A 9979-nucleotide genomic window follows, 5' to 3' on the forward strand; every position below is an offset into this window, starting at 1 on the left:
TATATATATATGTAAGAATAATATAAGAAAAGTAATAAATAATTTTTTTTAAACTAAGATTTTTTTGTTATAGAAAAACCATATTAACTTCATCTATAGATTTTTGTCTTAATAAATGTCAACTAAATGCAACAAGAGTTGATGAAATTAAGACAACAGACATGTGACTGTAAACAAAACTGTTATAATAGACAGGCAATCTAAAAGTAGTGCATCGCTGTCTTTGGCAACTGGAACAGAGTTCTATCACAATATTCAAACTTAGATAATAACAAGGAAATTAGAAAATTACATAGAAAAAGAAATAAAAATCTATACATGAAGCTAATGTACTTTTTCAAAAAAATCCTAATTTACAAACAATTATTGTTTACTACTTCCAGTATATGACCTCCTATTTATAAATCGATAGAATTACCTAGGTTTTTTAGTGTTATCCTGTAATTCTGACCCATCAGTATTTTCTTCCTTACAAGCTTCTAAACATATATTTTCAGAACTTTTTTCACAAGTTCGTTTACGAGAATTATCTCCTGCTGTATTATTTTTATCGTTTGAATTGTTAAATACATCAATGGTGGCTACTGTCTAAAAATTTCATAAAGCTAATCACAAGAGTATCATTTTTAATTATTCTTAGATCCAAGTATATACCTGTTTTACAGCTTGTAATTTTATTTCTTTATCTTTGTCATTGAGTCTTGCAATTTCCAAAAATGCTGCCATCTTTGCTTTCTTCTTTTCTAATCGCTGTAATTGTTTTGTTGTACGTTCCTTCATAATTTATCGTTTTATGTGGATTATTAATGATTTGCTGTAGTAAATAATATATGCATATAAATTTCATTGCCAAATTTGTCTGAAAGTATAATACCTAATAATAGGATAATTATCCAGAAAACACAGCCCATCTTCAAATTCAATAAAATTATGCTCATTCCGCGTGTTTTCATATAAAACGAAAGAATCTGGAGTATTTATTCAACTTCGATACACTAGTTCAAAAATATATTATATTTGCAAAATCATTTTAACAAATTAATATTACCTGTTTAAAAGACTTAGCATTATTATAATTTATCAGTATATTAAAAACGATAGCACGAAGTAAGTATAATAAGCAAAAGTACATATGAAAACGATACAAAACATAAATTTTTAGGTTAGGAAATGCATTAACTATAAAAAACCAACGTGCTCTTATTAGATAGATCAGTTCGCGTTGCTTGAAATCTCCAATCTATCTTTACATTAGATTAATCGAAGTTACAAGATCGATTGAAAAAAATCGATTAATCGAGGCAAAAGGATCGATTCGTAGAAAAATCGATTGGAGAGGCCGAAATCCATCAGGCCATCACTTATCACTACCTGTCACTACCTCCAATTATTTATTTTAGCAGTACGTGAATTTAGAGCTTGATCGTTTAAGAAATATAACAATAATGTCCGCGAGTGTCACACACACGGAAAGAGAATTAGATTTGAGTAATGCTGGTCGTGGTGTGTGGCTTGTTAAAGTGCCTAAGTATATAGCTAATAAATGGGAAAAGGCGTCTGGTAATATAGAAGTCGGTAAATTGAAAATCACCAAGTGAGTTTATGTCTATTTTGAAGAATGTTTCTTTCATCAAATGAGAATATATTTCTTCTTTCTTTAATGTAACTTTTACTTTTATTATAAAATTTATTTTATATCTAATTATGTTGCTATTAATGTGTACGATGAGAATAGTGGTAGAATCTTAATACATAAAGTGCATTTGGTAAGACGCTATTAGCACTATTTGTGTCATTCTATTCTTGTTTAACATTAGCTAATAAATGATGAAGATAGAATAACAAAAATAGCGCTAATAGTGTTCCCCAAACACATCTACAATTTATATTCCCTCTATTATTTATATCCTTTTTCATAATATTTTGTAGTTGTAATTTTTTACTTATGGAAACATTTATTTTTTTATCTGTTAATCTATGATTGATTTAATTTTTATTTTTATCTATTTTCTTTAGAAATCCTGGACAGAAAGCTGAAGTATCTCTTAAATTATCAGAGGCTGTTTTAGCTTTGAAAGAATCTGGAGAAGGAGAAATACCAAAACAACATAGGCTAGATGTTACAACAGTTACTAGACAAATGTTAGGAGTGTTTTCTCATGTTGCTCGTAAGTTGTTTAATGTCATTTTAAAGTTTGACATTTTTGAGAATAGCCCTATTAATTTTACAGCTTCCACAAGCTCAGATGCGATTGTGCCAGAAACAGAAAAACTTTTTATGGAAGGAAGGATTGTACAGAAATTAGAATGCAGACCATATGGTACGTCAAGTGTTCAAGTGGTTATCCAAATAAATTTGTATATATACACATCCATCTTCTTCTTTGACAAAATAAATTATATTAAAATAAAATAAATTTATAAAATAAAACTTTTTTAGCTGACAATTGTTATATGAAGTTAAAATTAGAAAGTATCAAGAGAGCGTCTGTCCCACAAAGACAAGTTCAACAGTTAGATAGAGTTGTACAAAATTTCAAGCCTGTATCCGATCATAAACATAATGTAAGTATTATTTTTATTAATTTTTTTGTCGTTTAACTGACTTTGACATGTAATTAATATTTTATAGATCGAATATGCTGAAAAGAAAAAAGCAGAAGGAAAGAAAATGAGAGATGACAAAGATGCTGTGCTAGATATGCTTTTTGCAGCATTTGAAAAACACCAATATTACAATATAAGGGATCTTGTAAAAATCACAAGACAACCTATTGTAAATATATTTTTACCTTTATGTGATACTTTAGAGAATATGTAGTTTATTTTAGAAATTACAATATTTTCCTAATACTAATATTATGCGCAAATTTCAGGTTTATCTAAAGGAAATTCTCAATGAAGTTTGTAATTATAATTTAAAAAATCCTCACAGAAATATGTGGGAATTAAAACCAGAGTATCGACATTATAAAGAAGAGGAAAAGTCTGCAGAGGCCACAAAGAAAGGCAATGAATCGGAAGAGGATTGATTTATTTTTTGTATACATATATACATATATACAAAACACATACACACACATAGATATTTTTTAATAATTATAATATTTCTTAAAATATGAACTATATAAAGTTTCCAATGATATAAACTTAATAATTGTGATTCTCGTGATGCTTTTCACATACCTATTTTTGAGAAGATCACGTAGTGAAAATTGAAAATTTCGACATGATTATCAGAATGTTTATTGAAATTTTGTAAAAAAAAATGCCAGCAATATAAACACTACTATAAATTAGTAGAAAAGATTTTTATGAGACTATGTTTCATTTTCTACAACTGGAGCCTACCAGGATAGTATATAAAGAACAGACTAACTAAATATAATATCAGTGAGCTCTCTTCTGTTGATTATCTTCTATTGTCACTGTTTTTTTTTTCAAACTTGCGAGACATATGAAAATGTACATGAATATATATGGATCTATATGTATACTTATTGCTAATCGATTGTCGATTTTACATAATCAAGAAAAAATGATTAAAGAAGTAATGTTTTTAGAAAAAAAATGAATTTAAAAGTAAAATTTCAGAATTTCATTAAGTATCGATAAAATTTCATGAAAATTCCTGATTTTTAAGAATAAAAAAGAAATTCTAAAAAACCTCTAAAATTCCAGGTTCTTCCAGATAATAAACATCGTGATTATACATATCGAAATTTATAATTTTGAATATATGAATGATTATTTTAAAAGATTAGCCATATTTTACACTACACAAGTATTATCAACGTTTGTTAAATATTTTGTATACTTAAACATTTGAAAATGCTTGGAACATCAGCATAGGATGACAACCACATAACACTTTTATCTCCACTTCATCATTGGCAGGAATAAACAAAACGGAGCCGCGAGAAAAAATCTTAGAAGATATTTTTGCTTTACCATTTACTATTAAAAGAATGCTAGCCGAGTTTCTCGGTTTTAAATTATAAGATGGTTGTCCAGGCGGTAACTGCGAAATATTTAAGATAAATATACATCCAATGCGATCAAATACAATAAAATCTTTTACTTTAATATTAAAACTCACAGTGATTTTGGCAACTGCAAATTCTGAAACTGGTGGACGAAAAACTTGGATAAACGTATCTTCCCGAGATGGTTGAATCTTTTCGATAGATTTGCATTCAAATGATAGTACTTGGATTAAAGTTTCTATATCTTTTGGTTTTGGTGTGAGTCCAGCTCTTATTACGTTATCTGAACATGCCATACATTCTATGCAATCTGAAAATTACATAAAAGACTAAATTAATTTATTACATTTGAATGCATATTAGAATGCAAATTCTAAGTCCATAATTTACCGCCAGAGAGATATGCATGAGGTACGTTTGGTCCAATGTATATTGCTTCACCTGGTAGCATCGACACGTAATTGAACAGATATATTGTAAAACAGCCTATATCTCCAGGGTAATCATTGTGCAAACGCTCTAATAGATCGGCTTTTACCCATTGCCTATAACAATCGTCTGAGAGCAACTATATATGATTATGTTTTTTAACAAAGAATTCTTCCAATGAGAAAGAATGCAAAGATAGTATTCAATAAATTATGATATTAAGAAAGGTATTTAAAAGAAGATATTACAAAATTTATTACACTTTTTTCACATAATAGTATTTAATTGTGATCATGATTTATTGAATTTATATCTCGCTCTATATACAGAAATTGTTACCTGTATTATGTAATCTATCTATCAAGCTTCTTAATTGCCGTGCCACTTCATTAGAATCACAAGTCATAAGACTGTGAAAACTCTGTTGCAAAGCATCACTGATCATAGAATCATCCGTTTGAGTTAAGCGACGGACATTGGTCTCTCCTATGACAGCAAATAATTCTGGTATGTCATTTACATAATCTTTTATTTCATTGATTGGACGGAATCCGCACAGCGCTTCAAAAGGAGACAAAGCTATAGCTAGTTCCGGTTTATGATTTGGATCTTTGTAAACATCTGGATATAATTCATGCAGCTCTTTTGCCTTTTGCTGAAAACCCACAAATCAACTAATGTGCCACTTTTATGTAACAGAAAAAAAATATTACCTTATTTGGATGTACTTGAATGGATAAAGCTTTATTTATAGATAAGACTTTAAAGAGAAAAGGTAAATTGGAGCAAAATGTTTGTACAACATTGTTGCCTAATGCTACAGTATTTTCCTGAATGTATTTCTGCAAGGGAATATCTGTATCCTTGAGATATGATGGCCCATTCTCGTGAGTACCCATCCATAATTCTGCATAAGTTTTCTGTTCATCCACCACAAAATCAGCATTGGCCGATTTTATTAAAGATGCAACAATACTGTTCATACCAAGTTTTCCCCAAGCATATGTTTGAACTGCACATTTGAGTTCCATCTTAAAGAAATATCTACAATAGGAAACAAAAACGTTTTAAATATCTAGATAAAATAATAAACATATATTTATGTGCAATATAAGTAGCTAGTTTTAAACATTTTTATAACAAACATTTATAGATATCAAAAAGAGAGCGTTCAAAAAATATAATATTTTACCCTAAAATAAATCAATAATTCTTAATAAACACAAATCAAAAGAGGTTAATATAAAATTAGTAATAAAGCAAGATCAATGATAGCGACACCGCTGTTATTGCCAGCGTTTAATATTTTAATGTTTAATTTATATCAAATCAATACATTCTTCATACATATTAAATTATTCGAACGTTTCAATTTATTTTAAACCATCTTCAGCAATTAATTAATTGAAAAAATGATGATACAGATTCCCAATGTAATTTGACTTTCTATCCACTAAATAACGTGATTTTAGCGGTCATCGCATCTGGATATACGATATTGCAAAAACTCCCTAATGTATGATGGAACAAAATTGAAAAACGAAATGGATGTGTTACCCGTGGAAATATCCGTGGCCACATAATTCTATGTGCATGCTTTATGCACACAGAAGGCGCTAGTAGACTGATTCATTTAAAATACGGACATATATCCACTCTCAGGTTTTTCTCTCTGGTTCAATGTAATTTGAAAGGATGTTTAATTCTATTAGATAATATAGAATTGCTGCACTACTAAACATGGAGACAACTTGACATTTTCTAATTGTTTCTTAATTAGAAAAGCAATTCTATTGAATATCAATGCGTCCTTTGTTACAGCCGATTTCATGGGTTAGCGTGTTTCGCGAATTCGTTGCTGTGGCTACAGTATATACAGTAACGCAACTCTCCTGATTTTATGTTGGCCAAAATGAAGTGTGCATGCATGAAATAAGTAAGTCGCCCGTCTCTTTTTCTCCTTTTTTCATTGTTTTCTCTCTTTTTCTCTCTATTTAAATAAACATTTCAATGTTCCACTTAAACATTTGTCTTTCAAGCATACATGGTTCAGAGTAGAAATTTTGAGAGAAGTATTACGTGTATTGTCCATTTGGTGAAATGTTGTGTGAGAAATCTCGAAAGATTGGTCTAATTTTTGTGAAAAAGTGAACAAAAAAAGTAATATAGAAAATCGAGCAAAAGGGATTTCTTTTTATTTATTGTATTTTAAACTTATTTTTTGAACATATATGTATATAAATTTCTCTTATATCGTCAGCTTTCTCGTAACATTTTCATAGATATATAATTACACAATATTTCTTTATACAAGAGTATACATTTTTAAGTTAATTTAATATTTTTCCTAATTTTTCAACGATATTTTATAACGATAAAATTCGTTTACTTCATGACGTATTGCACGCTTTCGCGATTTTGCTGCTTGCTGTTCGTTCGGTTCAACTTCAACGAACTGCCAAATGTATTTTGCGCCGCAAATGCGTCATCTCACATAAAATTCTTAATAGTAACGAATTGCTACCGCAGCATGCTGCGTATGAACAGGCACCTTAAATCTTAAAATCTCGAGATCTTTGGATCCAACCAATCGCATTCAATTGCTTACCACAGCGAGCAGGTGTAGGTACACCTATTTTAATTGCAAATGCGTCTGTAATATTGAAACATTTCCACGTTATTTCGGTTATTTCATAAGCATAGTAATCGAAGAGCAGATAAATCTGGCGAGATTACTACTACAACGTGCATCAATTAATATAGTCAATATCTTTAAAAAATATATGATGACGTAAATATAATTATCGAAATTTCATTCATAAAATATGGATTCAATTACAAAGGACCATTATGCAATGATAGAAGATGGTACATTATTATTTTTATTATTTTAAATTATTATTTACCTTTTATTTGAAAAAGCAATATTATGGTAGATTTAAAATTAATAATTATGTATTTTCTTTCAGACTTTTTTTCATCAAGACATGAATGGACTTGGGACGAAAAATTGTCAACCTCGTCAATTAAATTATCAGATAATAATTTAAATGTTACTTTTCATCCTGTGTATAGCACTGGCACAGCTGTTGTAAAAGGCAACAAATCATTGGAAAAAGGAAGGCATCATTATTGGGAGATTTCAATGATAACGCATATATATGGCACTGATGTAGTAAGTTTATTTGATATCTTGCTGAACCTATGTTGACGATATAGATACATTTTCAATACATATCACTTTAGTATATACATAATAATTTATTGCTCGATCTTGTTAGATGGTTGGTGTAGGGACTGCAAATGCAGAGCTTCATAATGCAAGTGAGCGTTTTTGTGCTCTGCTTGGACGAGACCAAGAATCTTGGGGTTTTTCATACAGAGGTTATTTACAACATGATGGTAAGAAATGTAAATATGGGACAACCTTTGGTCAAGATGACTTGGTAGGAATACATCTTGATACTTGGACTGGTACATTACAATTTTTTAAAAATCGAAAACCATTAGGTAAATAATAAAAATAAAACATTTAATCAAATATTCTTCTTAGAAGTATAATTTTAATTATTTTGTAGGTGTAGCTTTTACAAAGTTAAATAATGTTACGCTTTACCCATTAATAAGCTCTACGATGGCTCAATGTGTAATGGAATTAACTTATAGTTGCTCAATATCAGTATCTCTGCAAACCACTTGTCTAACAGTCTTGTCACCTTTGCAGAAGGCATATTTATCTAAACAATTTCCTGGTTTGCGTTATCTTATTCAAAATATTTTTGCTGATATACTACAAAAACCTATTGGTAATTCGAAAACAGATTCTGTTTTTTGTTTTTGTTTTTTTGACGTGCCCAAGTGTCTAAGTACAAGCAATATACATGTCAATAATTCTACTTATATTAACAGATTGTGATAGCGAAGAAGATAACGTTGAATTTCCTGCACAATACATTATTCTAGATGATTTTGACTATGCTCTTGTAGGCTTTGGAATAAAAAAGAAGAAACATTAAATGATATACGAGCCTGTGATCAAAATGTAGAAATTTAGAGATACTATTCTGATGAGTACATATACGTATGCCTATTAACATACAGAATAAAAAAGTAATGATGTATTTTCTACATGAATATAAAATAAATAATTTTTAACTTATTTTCAAACAATCATTCAAATCTTTTATTAATATTTTTTAGCGCATCGGATATTAAAAACAAAAATTATATCCAATTCTTTTGGATAGTTCTTTTTTACCAAAAAGTAAATATTATTTCTTTATTTATTTAAATACATTATCGAAATTAATATTTATAGTTATTGTCACTTTAATAACATATAAATTACAAAAAAAATTATTGTTAAAAGAATATCAATTAATATATGATTTTTGTATAAAAGATTAGATTTTCATAACTTAATTATTTGTAAAAATAAAATGATAATGTCATAATGATTATATCTCCTTAAATATTTTTGCTTGTACTAAATTTTCATTATCGCTGTTTTTGCGTTTTTGCTTTTCAATTGATTTAGATTTAGTATTGATTTTTGTAGAAAATACAATAGCTTGTGCCCATCCAGCTAGTGGACCCCACAATTCTCGTAAATAATTACTTACTTCAGTATGAATTTTTGGTGTAACTGTCTTTTGTTTTTTTAAGTGTGGCAAATAATTTGCCTGTGCTATTTGGAAAATATGGGTATCAACAGGTATAGCATCTAAATGGTCTAGTGACATTAAGCATATGCAATCGGCAACTTTAGGACCAATTCCTGGCAGAGTCATTAGTTGTTCTCTAGCAGCATGATAAGAAACATTCTCTCCTTGTAGATTTAGAAGCCAATCCTTCCCACCCAACACTGATAAACGTTCTGCTGCATTAACTATATATGCAGCACGATAGCCGAATTTTTCTCTTTTTAATATACTTTCTACATTTTTTTCTTTCAGAGCTTCTATCGTTGGAAAGTCGTAATATTCTCTATCTTCAGTCGAATATATTTTACGACCAAATAATGAACATAATTTTTCAACCATATTTGATATCCTAAAACAAATAAATGTTTAGCAAAAGCAATATAAATTCATTTTTACTGTGCAATTTTTTTTAAATGTACCTTGATATATTATTATTGGAGCTACAGATAAATGAGAATAAATTCTCTACAACATCCTGCTTTAATATTCGGACAGCATTATTTTCATCTAAACGCTTTTGAAAATGTATATCTGCTTTTGCCCATTGTTTATAATGTTCTTTCAATGATACTGATAATCTAAAATACTCAGACAGGATATTATCATAGTTTACAGAATCTTTTAAATGTCCTTGTACTGTATACGAAAGATGAGTTTTATTTTGAGACAGAGTCCAAATGCATCCATTAAAGATACCTTTGTATCCACTGTCGCAAGCTGTCCATCTGAAATATTCATTAGAAATAGTCATTAGAATTTCAAAATTTCGAAATTAAATTTTAAAAAGACTTAAACATAAAATCAATCATTAATAATATATTCCTCTAAATTGTTGAGAACGATTATATATATATATATATA

General features: G+C 28.9%; 4 protein-coding genes across 8 annotated transcripts in view; 2 read left to right on the forward strand and 2 right to left on the reverse strand.

Annotated features, from left to right (window-relative positions):
• Nucleotides 1-1173, reverse strand: part of LOC108754801 (putative RNA exonuclease NEF-sp) — a 4118-nt gene extending 2945 nt beyond the window's left edge. The window contains exons 1-4 of one of the 3 annotated variants that reach the window (XM_018497404.1): nucleotides 1049-1061; nucleotides 875-968; nucleotides 655-814; nucleotides 419-588 (exon numbers count right to left, since the gene is read on the reverse strand). In XM_018497404.1, the coding sequence (XP_018352906.1) occupies nucleotides 419-588; nucleotides 655-780 (296 nt within the window). In that variant the 5' untranslated portion in view covers nucleotides 781-814; nucleotides 875-968; nucleotides 1049-1061. The other 2 variants (XM_018497402.1, XM_018497403.1) reach the window with 2 other exon arrangements.
• An 83-nt stretch (nucleotides 1174-1256) lies between these two features.
• On the forward strand, nucleotides 1257-3076 carry LOC108754802 (general transcription factor IIF subunit 2). The gene is made up of 6 exons (XM_018497405.1): nucleotides 1257-1594; nucleotides 2017-2168; nucleotides 2232-2321; nucleotides 2441-2565; nucleotides 2633-2776; nucleotides 2877-3076. The coding sequence occupies exons 1-6, from the start codon at nucleotides 1446-1448 to the stop codon at nucleotides 3030-3032; spliced, it is 816 nt and encodes a 271-aa protein (XP_018352907.1). The 5' UTR covers nucleotides 1257-1445; the 3' UTR covers nucleotides 3033-3076.
• Nucleotides 3077-3666: 590 nt separating this feature from the next.
• LOC108754768 (mannose-6-phosphate isomerase) overlaps nucleotides 3667-9979 on the reverse strand; it is a 6843-nt gene continuing 530 nt past the window's right edge. Inside the window, exons 2-7 of one of the 2 annotated variants that reach the window (XM_018497349.1) lie at nucleotides 9538-9843; nucleotides 5129-5459; nucleotides 4755-5070; nucleotides 4377-4544; nucleotides 4100-4296; nucleotides 3667-4021 (exon numbers count right to left, since the gene is read on the reverse strand). In XM_018497349.1, coding sequence (XP_018352851.1) covers nucleotides 3818-4021; nucleotides 4100-4296; nucleotides 4377-4544; nucleotides 4755-5070; nucleotides 5129-5459; nucleotides 9538-9843 — 1522 coding nt within the window. In that variant the 3' untranslated portion in view covers nucleotides 3667-3817. Of the gene's footprint in view, nucleotides 4022-4099; nucleotides 4297-4376; nucleotides 4545-4754; nucleotides 5071-5128; nucleotides 5460-5972; nucleotides 6228-9537; nucleotides 9844-9979 lie in introns of those variants that run through there. The other variant, XM_018497348.1, reaches the window with a different exon arrangement.
• On the forward strand, nucleotides 7053-8484 carry LOC108754770 (SPRY domain-containing SOCS box protein 3-like). 2 transcript variants are annotated; one of them, XM_018497352.1, is made up of 5 exons: nucleotides 7053-7283; nucleotides 7385-7590; nucleotides 7697-7925; nucleotides 7994-8221; nucleotides 8325-8484. In XM_018497352.1, the coding sequence occupies exons 1-5, from the start codon at nucleotides 7241-7243 to the stop codon at nucleotides 8429-8431; spliced, it is 813 nt and encodes a 270-aa protein (XP_018352854.1). In that variant the 5' UTR covers nucleotides 7053-7240; the 3' UTR covers nucleotides 8432-8484. The 2 variants fall into 2 exon arrangements, with proteins under 2 accessions (XP_018352854.1, XP_018352853.1); XM_018497351.1 differs by having other exon boundaries at nucleotides 7994-8404.

The sequence above is a fragment of the Trachymyrmex septentrionalis genome, unplaced genomic scaffold (genome assembly GCF_001594115.1).
Source record: "Trachymyrmex septentrionalis isolate Tsep2-gDNA-1 unplaced genomic scaffold, Tsep1.0 scaffold80, whole genome shotgun sequence".
NCBI lineage: Eukaryota > Metazoa > Arthropoda > Insecta > Hymenoptera > Formicidae > Trachymyrmex > Trachymyrmex septentrionalis.

What these genes read in the sequence shown, in the direction of transcription:
- LOC108754802 (XM_018497405.1), top strand. Translation starts at nt 1,446, where the DNA reads ATGTCCGCGAGTGTCACACACACGGAAAGAGAATTAGATTTGAGTAAT. An exon ending in GGTAAATTGAAAATCACCAA is followed by an intron (nt 1,595 to 2,016) that starts GTGAGTTTATGT and finishes TATTTTCTTTAG; the next exon opens with AAATCCTGGACAGAAAGCTG. An exon ending in AGTGTTTTCTCATGTTGCTC is followed by an intron (nt 2,169 to 2,231) that starts GTAAGTTGTTTA and finishes TTAATTTTACAG; the next exon opens with CTTCCACAAGCTCAGATGCG.
- LOC108754770 (XM_018497351.1), top strand. Translation starts at nt 7,241, where the DNA reads ATGGATTCAATTACAAAGGACCATTATGCAATGATAGAAGATG. An exon ending in TTATGCAATGATAGAAGATG is followed by an intron (nt 7,284 to 7,384) that starts GTACATTATTAT and finishes ATTTTCTTTCAG; the next exon opens with ACTTTTTTTCATCAAGACAT. An exon ending in TAAAAATCGAAAACCATTAG is followed by an intron (nt 7,926 to 7,993) that starts GTAAATAATAAA and finishes ATTATTTTGTAG; the next exon opens with GTGTAGCTTTTACAAAGTTA.